Source organism: Leuciscus leuciscus, assembly GCF_965113295.1.
Source record: "Leuciscus leuciscus genome assembly, chromosome: 11".
In the NCBI taxonomy this organism is placed as follows: Eukaryota; Metazoa; Chordata; class Actinopteri; order Cypriniformes; family Leuciscidae; genus Leuciscus; species Leuciscus leuciscus.
In genome coordinates this window covers 18,350,474-18,364,503 of record NC_138735.1, presented here as the reverse complement: position 1 = coordinate 18,364,503, position 14,030 = coordinate 18,350,474, and the positions used below count along the sequence as shown (strand labels likewise).

Here is a 14,030-nt window from a genome sequence, read left to right as displayed (position 1 = left end):
CTAGCAGGTAATGTTTATTTTTTTGTACTGCAGCATGAGGAGGTGGACTGTGTTAGTTTTCCAGGGTGAAGGATGCTGTACATGTGTTTGTGTGTTATGTGTGTTTATATCTTCCAGTGAATCACGCACATTAGTCTTTCATGTATTTCTGTACCTTATGTTGTAATAGTGTATTATAGTATTGTTTGTATTGTTTGGTTAATGATTTGCTGGTCAGATTCTCTGCATTGCTGGAATGGGTGTGTGGTGCAGGTAGTGTAAGGTGGTGTTTGCCCTTTCCAAGGGTGGATGATGGAAGAACAAGTAGAAACACAGAGGGGTGAATTCACAAAATGTGTGTCATATATCTATGTATCTATATATAGGTAGATAGATAGATAGATAGATAGATAGATAGATAGATAGATAGATAGATAGATAGATAGATAGATAGATAGATAGATAGATAGATAGATAGATAGATAGATAGATAGATAGATACAGGTTTTTGTGCTGAAATTCTATGCAGAAAAATGACACATTTTGTCATATCATATATATATATATAATTTAAGCTTACATACATTTTTTATATGAATTTGTTGTGTCTACACAACTGTTTTCAACTGCTGCTCGACACATTTCCTTTCTATTTAAAATAAATGATTGCACCTTCTACACCTGATGAAATTAACTTTACATTAATTTTCCCAGCTAAAAGTGCCAGTTTTGCGTTTTTTAGAGCCAGTTGAGGTACCAGTAAAGTATGCCGGATTGCAGTAGTCTGCTGCATACTTGGGGGAATTGCTTTGTGCAAATTGCGTTTAGCACTAATTGTTGTGGGCATTTCTGCATTATTTTTTGATTTGCATAATTCCTTTAGTGAATATAGCTGTGTGTTTCCTGAGGAACGTGCTTTTGCTGCGTGTTTTTCAGAGGATGCTCTCTGATCCTGTTGTCACGTGACGGCCGACAGGTGTTGTTCTGTCTAAATCTGTTCGCACATGGTGCATCATGCAGCAAGATCTGAAGATTGGCCCCTCCCTTTTATCTCACCCATTCTTCACAGCAAGAGCAAATAACATTTGTATGAGACATAAAAACAGGTAAAAAGAAATGTTCGGCCATCATATGTGTTGACAGTGTGTCATTATAATTCCCATTATCACCTTTTCTTTGGGTCCAGCACCTCCCTCTCTCTCACATGCTACATCAGCTTCCATTTGTTACCATGGAAACCCTTTCATCCCACCCTTTCTCTCCATCTTCCAACCCATCCATCAAAAGACAGTCTTCAATCCCTCGTTTGCACCCTCTTTCCCTGTCTCTCCCCCGCAATAATGGCCCCACCAGGATAGCAGTGTTTACTTTAATGCCTCATAAATAATTCATCATGTTTCTCAGCAGCTCATAGACAAAAGAGCTGTTAAAATGATTTTATGGCTATTCAGATAAGTTTTACTTGCACTGCATTATTCTACATATCACTTCTCACCATGAAATTGTGTTTTAAAGTGACATACTGTGTTGTGTTGACTGCAATGAGGAATGTGGCTTGTGGAATACAGTATCAGTTGTTTCTGTTGAGCTTTACAATATGATCAAGTATGTATCAACTGGGTTATAAAACAGGAACAAGCTGATGGCAACAGGTGTGGGTGCATTGCAGCATCTAGTTGGTGCTTATATATATATATTTTTTTTAAACTATGTGATATGTATCATAGATATGTTGGACGTTTTGTTGAAAGTAGCCTACATTTACCTGTTGAAACATGCCGTCAAAAGCACCCGTAAGAATTGAGGGAGGCGCGAAAGGGGCAGAGACGATAAATAAGAAACACCACAGCAGATGTCAATTTAGTTAGTGTTGTATAGACATGTGCCGGTATTCGGTAATGCGATAAATCGCGGTAATGAATATGCACGATATTGTTATCGCGGGCACTTCAAAATACCGTGAAAAATAATAGATCCGAAATTAGATTTTTAGAACGCGCATTATAGCTTATTTTCCATCAGCCGCTTAAACAAACACTGTTGTATATGCTGCGCGAAACACGTGCGCACTCTGATTCAAACAATCGCCATGTGTATAAGCATGCGGCGGGTGCGCACTTCTAGTCTAATGTAAACAGTCCTCACATAGAGAAGCAGCATGGTGGAAGGAGGAACGCCGCCGCCTACAGTCTATGGCCGCCGCCGATCTATTCGGATCCATCCCGCTTCTAAAAGCAGAGCTGCCAACTCGACGCATTCAGCGCGAGACTCTTCACACGCGACACATCCGTTTTCTCACGCAGAGAAAAATCGCGGAGCAAAGAGGACACGAAGACCGTCAAACAAGACAGAGCAGGTTACTTTTGATATGAAACAGGAGAACAATTGTGTCACAGAACGTTACATTTAAACCATTTAATGACCAGCAGCATGTTAGATGACTAAAACAAATATAGATAAAGAGGAGTATTTTGCTGAATATGTGCACTGCACTTTTTACATATTTATTATATTTTTACTTGTCTTTTGGCCTACATAATTGTTATTATAATGAAAACCACATTATATTTGATTTAATTAGTTATTTGTAACCTTTAATAATACCAGCTGATAGGGCTCTATATGGTTTCATAGCATTATGTGAGAGATTTTTTTTCATGAGAAAAAAATACCATGTGGGCTATCTACTGTAGCCTTCCTAATATTTATCCAAAATGAGTCAATATTGAATCAAGATTGAAATCAAATCCCAAGTATTGAATTGAAATCGTTAAATTTGTGTTAAGCAATACAAACAGTAGCCTACCAGTCATTGTACCATGTAATCATTGTAACATGTTGTCACTAAACTTAATAAAATTCAGTTTAGTTACCAAATGTTTTGACAATCACAATTACACCTTGTGATGCAAGTTTTATTTTATTTTTTACACCCCCCTCCAATCCATCTGTTTCTCATGTGCAATTAAAATATCGTGATAATACCGTATACCGTGATAAAAGATCACTCAATTAATTGCAGCATGAAAATGTGATACCGGCACATGCCTAGTGTTGTATGAAATACAATGTGATTTTCGTTGATGGAGATCTGGCAGCAACAGCACATTTTTCCTCTTGAGTGATCGAATGCCAGCAAACCAATGAGAGTGCAGGATAATGATGACGATACATAACAACAGAGCATAGGCGCCAAAGCTACATTGGATCCGCTTACCCAAAATCCTCCGTAACTGGCAGATTTTAAGAAAATGACCATCGTTTGTAGGTATTATCAAAATGTTATTATGTAAGCTGTATGGTACACCTCAAACAAGGGAATTTATTGTAATTTATAGAGCCCTACCATACACCCGGCGATGCAAGTTTTTTTGCTAGTTTCAGCCCGACGCAGTTATCTTTTTCACGTCCTGCGCCACATTGTTTAAATAGAAAATGCATTTGCGCCCATCTGTTTGCCCACGAGGTGTGTTCAGGCACATTGTTGGCACGTTGCTATTTTGAGGCAACTGAAATAGACTGCGCCATTGACCAACTGAAACCTGGTCTAAAGTCAATGTCACAGTATTTCTTTGTTTTTTAAAGGGCGCATTAGTAATATAATATGAGCCTATAGGCATGTACACTCTGCTTAATACACAGGGACATGCAGCAGCACACAAACATGCCAAATATTAAAAATAAAAGGAATACAATGTAAAAGATTAATATTGTGTACATAAAAATATGGTGGAATCCGGCTTGTCCCGGAGTTGGTCTGCTTGCAGGCTTCAACCTTGCACACGAGCCGATCCGTTTCCTCGCCTTTTAAAGGGAATGGAAGATGAGACTCTGATTGGGTTATTCCACGTTACGCCCAAAACACACCCATTACTCATTAAGAGAATAGGGACAACGCTTATAGACCATGCGCCGCACACCGACCATTTTTCCCGTCGTTAAACTAGCAAAAGTGGATTCGGACAAGTGTACTTGCGCTTGCGCTTTAGACCATGCACTTATTGTTAAAATAGGGCCCATAGTGTTAATACTAATCAGCAAGTCCACAAATGGTTTGGGTATGCAGAGCATTTGCAGCTTATATGGACCACACGCAGTTATATATTTATATTTAATATTTTGTTTTTTTTTAGTTGTGGATGCTTTTGTTTCCCAGACATAATTATTCACTGCACACAAACACACTTAATGCCGTCTGGTGTGGCTTTAGTACAGAGCTGGGTGGGGGAGACACCAACACTAGCAGGTCACACCTTCATATCAGACAGATCCTGACCTTGAATCTAATTAGCCGGAATCTTTTTTCTCTGCATGACACTAAATGCATGTGTACTCTAAGATCAACAAGAAACAGACAACCAGCTGTAATCGTCTGCTTTTATTTATCACAGGAAGATAAACAACAGGATTTGGGTGTTTATAGAAGCAGGCCATGATGAAATTTTAGTCTAAATTGTAAAAATCCATGTTTGTTTATTCTTGTAACTATGACTGGGGAGTAAAGTTTGTGGCGTTGAGAAACAAAGAATCTGCAGTGCTCCCTCCTCCCTCTTAATGTCGACTGGGGGAAAGCAGAACTGTGGCTGATTCAAGCCATCTGCTTGCAGAATAAAACTATTCATCAATGGGGTTAAAACCCTGCAATGAAAGTCTGGTTTGCACAAAACAAGGGGTAATGTAAGTGCAAATACTGCAGCACGTCCCTAATAATCAGAGCATCATGAAGAGCGAGGGGGAAATCTCCAGAGCTTTCCACCTGAATTTGCAGCAACAATCAGTCAATTCTCATAAATATTCCAGCCACGTTTCACGCCTCTGAGGAGCCCATATACAGCAGAATGTGTTATATTTCATACAACAAATATGAACCATTTTATGTTCTCTGCAGTAACCATGTTCTTGAAAATATTTGCATTATAAAGCAGATTTTGAATCTGAATGTGACGAGAATAATAATCTTTTAATTTGCCACGCTTAGATGTCTTTTTTTTTTCATGCAAGTGATGAAATTACTCTCTCTCTCTCTCATTTCATATTCTAGTCATTTAAAGCAAAGGCTTTAACAGAATTTAATGAGATAATTCACATGAGAGATGTACGGGGTCTCTACAGCACTGTTGTTTCTTATTACCCCAGTCGTTTCACATTGAAAAACAGATTTTTGACACTGAAGCGGATCATATTTTGCGTATTGGTATTCACAGGCGTCTTGTGGAAAATGAACAAATGTTCTGTCTGGCTTGTGCCTGCAAGAACCTGAGATTGAGACTAGTATTCACGAGGATGTTATCACATTTCCTTGCTTTCTACTGAGCACTGAGCTGCAAGATTGACTTTAGTTGGAGGAGGCTGCATGAGGGGGAAAATCCCATTTTGGCCCTTTGAGACCTACCATGTTAAATATTTTGGTGTTTGTGGCCCATTATTTCTGGATGTAGCGAATGTTTGTTGACTTTCATTAGTATAGCACATGAACACAGAACTTTAGGTGCTTTTTAAAAGATTTTCATCTTGCAGCCTGCATCATATTACAGTAAAAATTATATAAATGTAAATTATATATTCAAATTATATTTATTAAATAATATAATTTTAGAGCATTCTGGGAAATTAAATGGTGTTCTGCCATTGTTTGTGAATTGAAAGATATGTCATTATATTTAAAAAAATATATATATACAGTGTAATAAATATACTTTATTTATTTATATGTAATCATATATAAATTATACAGTACATACACTACCGTTCTTACTGACTCAAAGTTTTGAACGGTAGTGTACATATTGTATAATATATATAAAACAGGTGGCATTCTAAACTTTGACTGAACATTGATTACATAAATATAATAAATAATAACTCATATGTTTGTGTGTGTGTATAAAAAATTCTGAAGAATTCATAAAAATGTAAATAAAAAAATTGCACTTGTGCATCTTGTTTGGAATGAGAGGGCGGGGATTTGATTCCGACTTTTAGGAATTGATTAGATCATAGGAAGTTGCAAACTATATGGACGAAGATCTTAATGCCAGGTTGTAGTCAGTTGTGGAGGATATTTAGTCCCACCCTCCACAGAGACGTACAGTATGTACTCACTATAATGGCGCACAATCTTGAACCACTGGTATACTTTTGATATGCACTGTACCAGCTGTATAAAATGTTTTACTGTGATGCTCTGAATAAAAAAAAAACATCATCCCTAAGAGGTGTTCTTGTTGCACAACACGGTAAGCTTGTTTCAATTGTTCTCATTGTGTGTTTTCTATGTAGAGAGCGTGTGTACCTTACCTGTGGCTGTGGTGAGAGAATGCTGAATTTAGCTGCACACACACCGCAGATGCTTTGAAGAGGTTTCGTCTGTAATGCAGCAGTTAGACTGGCTCTTTTGTCTGTGTTTGGTGCAAGGTGTTCGGCAGGCAAATCTCTGCTGCACTTTGAAGGTACCAGGATATCTCAGTGTGCCTGAAGACAACAACAACAACAAAGTAGGGGGAGAGAACAGAGTAGAACTGTAATTTAAAGTGTTTTATGAAAATGCCTGTTTCAATCTTATGTCAGGATTACTCGTAGAGTATAAAGATTGGTTTTGACAGTTGAGCAGTAATCAAGGTTTATGGGGTAGATCTGTCACCATTTTCTCACTCTCATGTCGTTGCAAACCTGTTTGATTTTCATTCTTCTTTGGAACATAAATGAAGATATTTTGAAGAATGTTGGTTGCTCTTATAAAAATTTTCAAAGGGCAATTTTTTATGAGAGTGGTGCTTAATACTTATATAACAAGCCTTCTGAAGTCATTTGATGTGTGAGGAACCGACCCGTAACATGGTAGAGGTAAGCAAGGCAGGCAGAGGTGAGGGACTAACGGCAGGCAAAATTAAAACAGGAACCAAGGAACACAATGGACAAGAGACCAGAATACAAGAAAAACATGAGAGTGCCAAACAACTGACAAACTAACACAGCAAACACTCGCGCTGTGTCCAAAATCGCATATGTACTAGGCTACATTTTGAAACTTACTTCACAACCGTTACAAAAGTATGTTTTATATAGTATGAATATGTGTAGTATGAATGAAATTCGTACTACATCTGCAATGTTATCACTGGCATGTGAAATATGGTGTCAGTTGCATCGCTCCTCCACCACCATTCACGATTCCTCTCCGTGACCTCACGGGATAGTAAAATGTCCATCGAATGTGTATTGTATGTGTAAATACTATGTATTCGGACCTACTACTCTGTTGGTGTACTGTTTTTCGCATACTATATAGTAGGAAAGTATTTGATTTTCAAACAAGAAACAGGAAACCGGAAATAAAGCAAATCAAAACAAACCATAAAAGTCAAAATGAGATACATGACAAAACCATTGTTGTTTTAGTATATTTTACACGCATTGTTGATATTTTGAATTAGCTTTTATATTTGTATTTTAATATATTTTAGTTGTAGTAATTTTATGTGCTTATTTTTTTTTTTAGTAACATATTTTATTTCATTTAAAATTGTTTTAATTCAGTTAGTTGCCTAGGCAACATTTCTAATTATCACAAGTTTTGTTTTTTAAAACAAAGTTATCATTTTGTTTTATTTCAGCTTTAGGAAATACCATTTTGGTAACACTTTACAATAAGGTTTCATTTGTTAACATTAGTTAACTACAATTAACAATAATTATACAGCATTTATTTATCTTAGTTAATGTCACTCTCAACATTTACTAATACATTATTAAAATCAAAAGTTGTATTTGTTAACATTAGTTAATGCACTGTCAACTAATATAAACATTAAAAAATGTATTAACTAACATTAACAAAGGTTAATAAACGATGCACGAATATATTGCTCATTGTTAGTTTGTTAATGCATTAACAAATGAGACCTTATTGTAAAGTGTTACCACAATTTTTTATATTTTTAGTTAACAATAACAACATTGGATCAAACTCAATAATCTTCCCCTCCAGTGAGCTGAAACATGAACAAACCATTCAAATGATTTTTGTAAACTAGAACAATCAAAACCAAGTAATTACATTTTTATTTTATTTTAAGTAAACTATTCCTTTAAATATTCACTATAGTGACACGTAAACATTGTTTGCATTTAAAATGTGTAAAATCCCATTGAATGGGAAAGGTATGAATGAAGAGACATATATTTGTAATGCAAGTGTAAATTATATATTTCAGATACAGTTGGTTTTATTTTAGAATGCCATTGTAACGTAGATCTCTTGTGTGTGTACATTATACATGAACAGGCATTGATCTTATCCTTTTATTGCAATGAAATGGAATACATTTCCCGGAACAAGGCTTGGATCAGTTTTCTGCAGTTATCTTGAATTTCAGCCTGTCTGACATTTTGAACATTTAGATGCTGATTATTCTCTTGCCCTTGGTCTAACTTTAGATGCCTATCTTTATCTCTTCTTCCTGCAGAAACTGGTTACATCGATCCGGTGCTTATAGAAAAATACAACACACCCGGGTTTGTGGGTTGCCTGTCCAGAGTGCAGTTCAACAGCGTTGCTCCTCTGAAAGCTGCGCTCAGGTCCCGTGGTTCTACACCTGTCTCACACCAGGGTAAACTGGTGGAATCCAACTGCGGAGCATCACCCCTCACTATCCCACCCATGTCTGCTGCAACCGACCCTTGGCACCTAGACGCAGGTGAACATGTTTAAACTACCTAAATAATACTGCAAAAGCAAATCCATTTGAGGACTGAGGCTTGAATTGATAAAGCAAAACCGATGCCATCGTTACTGTTCGTATCACTGTTTATAAGTGCTGAGGAAGCCTCCGGAGCTGAATTTCAGATTTGGTAATGGGATTTTTATTTTTCCAGTACGCGCTGTAATCTGTAGACCAATCACAATAGACTGGGCCATCTGACCAATCAGAGCAGAGTAGGCTCTCAGAAAGGAGACTGAATCGCTTATAGAACTTTTGTTTCAGACACATTGAGAAAAGACATAATTGACATAAATTGACAAAATTGACATACATTTTTTTGCTCACCAGTAAGTGTGGTTAGTGGTTTTCCAAAGTTACTAGCCACTCAGCATTTTCACTGGCCACAATTTTGACATTGATACCATAGGGAAAAACTGCTATATATATATTTTTAATATTTTTAAATTATAATTTGGAAGCAGGTACAGTATATTAGGCTGCTGTCACTTTAAGACCTGATGCACGGATCCATTATACAAGTATACAAGTTACATATATATTTTCTTTTTCAACTGTTTACTTTCACTTTATGATGGTTGGGAGTAATTTCAACCTAGGGTCCTTTGCACCATGACCTTGAGCCAAACACCCCCCGGAATGGTATTAAACTTGCCTATAGTAGTACAAATAGGTTATGTACTCATAAAACAAGGCATTGGAAAGTTTATAAGTACATCAGGAGTTTATTTAAATAACACTTGCCTGATGGCTCATGCTACCGCTCCGTCGAGGTCACTTCCGTGATTTGGGAAAAGCCCATATAAGTTTGGTACCATTCCGGGCATTATTAGTGGGGTAATTTACGAGATACAACCTGGGATCCATTAGCGCTTGCACTAAGCCATTTGGCTGATATCTCTGAATAAGCTCTAACTTTAATAATGTTCGACCAAGGGAAAAAAGGCTTATGGGGGGGTGTTTGGCTCGAGATCATGGTGCAAAGGACCCTAGGTTGAAATTACTCCGAACCATCCCTTTAAAACATAACTGACGTGAACACTCGCCAAGACTGGCATTTTGACATTATTTTGTGTGTATTTTTAACTGTTTAAGTGCAATAAGCAACTGAAAAAACTACATTTAATACTGAGAGGTATAGTAGGAGTGACTGCGTTACACGCAACTGCTGAATTCCACTTGCAGTTGGCGGGTTTTAATGTCAAGCCCTGGTCACAGTGTATATGATGAGAAAATTAAAGTGTTTTTTGACCTTGAATGCATGTAAACTTATTGTAGGAGACTTCCAAAACAAATTTGGGAACCTTTAAAATAGCATAAAAGGGGCACTTTAAAATCCTTAAAATATCTTAATTATTTCCCAGGAGTGGCGTAAACCCTTTGGTGTTTAATTTCCAGTTCTAGTTTATTGATTGCAGCACCAGCATTGAAGCATTGACCTCAGTGATAAGATCTGTCCACTTTCAGCCTTTTAACTGCCACTGTTTTTGTATTGCTTTCAGTTTGATTTAGAAATTAAACAAATACTGAACGAATGTTCAATACATCAGTAGCATATTTTCGACTTAAATAAACAGGCATTCCGCTACTGTTCGCTGCCATTCTGTAAAAAGGTCAATGGCCAGTTAGTGGACAAAATGGCTTCTGTAAAGACCAGTATGCTTCACTCAGCTATAAATGCATTAGTGCATCATTTTAAACCATTATGTGTATCTGACAAACATGATTAGAAGAATTCTGTTTAGTAATAGCAGCTCCTTAAAAAACGAATCCACATGTAAACTAGTCCCCCTGTGGTGAAAAGTTTTTAATGTTGTTTATATGTCTATGTAGTGTTTTTAATATGCTTTAAGACAAACCATGTGTAAATGCACAAGTCAGCACCACCATTGCTGAGTATTTTCTCCTTAAAACTGCAGTGAAACAAAGACAGTCTCAAAAACGCGGTTTGAAATCGCTGGAGTTTCTGACATCACAAACTACCTTGTAACCAATCACATCAACGAGTGGATCTTTGAGCTGGTGTGAGTGAGTGGAGGCGGGGCTCATTTGCATATTCATAGAACCACATATACTAAATGAGGCAAGGGTGTAGAGTTACATTCAAGCCATTTGAAAAAACTTTTCCAGGAAAAAACATTTAATTAAATATATCATTTTGGTGATCAAAGATGAGTTTTAAGGGATCAAATTATTGACTACAGGGGGACTTAAATGTTTTTTGGCATTGAGAACAATATTCATTCTCTTCTCAGAATTGGACAAGTCACATTTATTTATTTTCAGTCTCACTCTTAGAAGAAAAGGTTGTATAGAGCCTAAAATACTACAAGTGAATTTAGGCATCATAATATACAATATGAAAAGTGGATATTCATTATGATCTTTGCTAACGATTTAACAGATATTAAATGATTAGCATTTTTAAAGATTAAACTTTAACTATCCATTTCTCAAATTCAGAACCTAAATGTAAAAATCGGGAAAAATTTGTGTGCACAATTAAATATCCATGGACAGATGCCGATAAATGTAAACTTATTAAGTTTATTATGATGATCTCCTGTAGGTGTTGATTTCCCCTTCAATGAGGAAAGAGTGATACCGGATGGAGTTAACAGGAATTCAGCTATAATAGGAGGTGAGATGGCAACATATTCATATCTAATTCAGATGAACAATTACTCCTTTGAAGTTATCTGTTCTGAAATGCATTAACCGTAAATGTATTCTCTTTGCAGGTATCATCGCAGTGGTGATCTTCACTATTCTGTGCACTCTGGTGTTTCTGATCCGGTACATGTTCCGCCATAAAGGCACTTACCACACCAACGAGGCCAAGGGGGGAGAGTCGTCCGAGTCAGCTGACGCCGCCATTATCGGCACCGAGCCCAATTTCACAGAGACCATCGACGAAAGCAAGAAGGAATGGTTCATCTAATGGGGGTGTACAGACTCTTTCAGAATCTTTTTTTGAGTATCAGAACTAATGTTTTTGGATCAAGCTCATCACCAGTTTGAGAAACTGTCCTGTACATAGTGACTGGCTTGTCTCTTTCTATTGTGTTTTGGCAAAAGTCTTTTAAGTGTGTAATCTCTGGATCGCATCTTAATAAATCATTTCACCATGTGTTTTTTTTTTTTACAGAAACTATTATTTGCCAAAATTCCTTTTATGAAAAGTTTAATCGTGTTCTTTTGCTTAATCTTACAAAAAGTCCTTGTGTGGAAAATGTTTTAGACAGACTGTAAATGTTAAATGCTCTATATGAATTCACTGCACAAACGACAGAGATTTAATTTTAAGATGACATTAGATTGTATATCATCAGTGTTTCAGTGAGGGGAAGAAAATCAAGGCATGCACCAAGAATTATGTCAAATCGACACTGTCTATTTGTAGCCTTCTGCACAGCTATACTCATTTATTTCCTGTGGAAGCCTTCAGTTTACTGTTCCTTGCCAAACACCTCCCAGTCTTAAGCATTTGTTTTGCTGAAGGCATGTATCATGGCATAAAGATGTTATTTTGAGACATCATTTTGTCTGTGTGTCATTTATGCAGGCTGTGGTAAAGCACTGGCACAGTGACATCTATCTGGCAGATTAACACCCAAATGTGTATTATTAGTGTTTGTCATTGTAGATGAAGAAGGTGGGACCACTGACACCCGATTGAATGACTTAATTCAAGGTGCCTTTAGGATTCAATCAGCTGTCAATGTAGATGTTACTTTATCTGGTTAAATATGTAAAGAAGAATCCCAACAAATACATTTGTATTTATTGATATATTTGTCTGTGCGGAAATTAGACCCAATGTTCATGAGTTTAGAAGTGTTCGGAATGCCAATGTTATATAAATGTTCTGAATGGAACATTATTTTGCATATATGCTAAAACATTTTTTTAAAATTATTGCACTGTGCATTTTGTCAAATTATGTTGTCAAAAGCAGTTTCATTATTTATTTATTTTTTTTATTTTTTTTTTAAGTATAATTTACTGTTTATATAAACATTTAATTTACATATACATACAGATGTATGTATTCTCTCAGACTGGTTCACAGACTGATTTTAGAAAGCGGATGTTGCTCACCCTCAGATTTATATGTGATGCATTTATTTGTAATAAATATCAAGGTTTATTAGCATTATGACTTATCTGCCATGTATTGGAATAATTCCGAGCACTTCAGTCTCTGATCTGAATAGTTCATTATAATTCTCTCAAACTAAATCTTAACATTGTCTCACCAGCTCTTATAATCATGTGGTTTTACTAACAGTGAATATGCTTCTTATAATTTAGAATAATATTACAGTGTTATTCTTTTTGGAAGGTTTTGTGTATAATGACATAATGTTGGAAGTGTTCTCTGAGTTCGCAATCACATCTCAGAATATAACCACAAGTTCATTTAGATAATTTATAATTTATAATAATTTATAATAAAATATTGATATTCAAATTGAACTTTTTGGAGAAGATAATGAGGGATTGCTGATTCCCGAGAATGCAAGAGTCATAATATTTCACACTTTTTCATAATCTAACTTCATAATCAAAATCGTCACCCCTCATTTACATTGAAAAATTTACATATTGTTTTGTACACTTTTAGGGTTAAGTCAGTTAACGTTCACAATAAATGAAATAATGAATATATTTTTATGAGGATATTTTGTAGATGATCTAGCCTTTGTTTGTGTCTCATCTTTATGTGTATTAGGGGAAGCCTGAATGTTCAAAATGTTCTGAAGATCTGTGAAGAAAAAAAAAGTATTTGAATGTTCCTTGTAGTGAAGAAAGAACGCTTTGATTGGTTTAATTTTCATAATATGACCCCTTTTCATTTACCTTTTACAGTATTATTCTTTCTACATTTTGAGTTTGTTTGGTGAGGGTGATTTTTGTCTCTTTTCATGGCAGGAGGTCTCTTGTAAAAAAATAAAATAATAATAATATTTTTTTTTATTATTCAGCTCAGTTCTTGCTGCCTCTCATGTGGCACATGTAGGCCTTTTTGTTAAATGTAAATACAGATTTTTTTTGACACCACAACAATTCAAAAAGGCTTTGACATTTTATTGTTTACGAGTAAGTATACAAGTGAAAGTGTAAACAATATAATATATTTACTCATCTGTATCTCATATTATGATTGCATTTTGCTTGTGTATTCAACTTGTTTTAACGGCAGCATGACCACTGTATGTGAAATTGTACATACTGTACTTTAAACTATTGTGCAATATCACAATTGTATTTACTCCTGGAGGCATATTTTTTACCTTTTGTTATGATGTTGACAAGTCAGGAATGAAT

At 35.9% G+C, this 14,030-nt stretch overlaps 1 protein-coding gene across 1 annotated transcript in view; it reads left to right on the top strand.

Annotated features, from left to right (window-relative positions):
* Positions 1-13,780, top strand: part of cntnap2a (contactin associated protein 2a) — a 410,290-nt gene extending 396,510 nt beyond the window's left edge. The window contains exons 22-24 of the mRNA XM_082183874.1: positions 8,445-8,675; positions 11,269-11,340; positions 11,441-13,780. Of these exons, the coding sequence (XP_082040000.1) occupies positions 8,445-8,675; positions 11,269-11,340; positions 11,441-11,640 (503 nt within the window). The 3' untranslated portion in view covers positions 11,641-13,780. The remainder of the gene's footprint in view (positions 1-8,444; positions 8,676-11,268; positions 11,341-11,440) is intronic.
* The last annotated feature ends 250 nt before the right edge of the window (positions 13,781-14,030 follow it).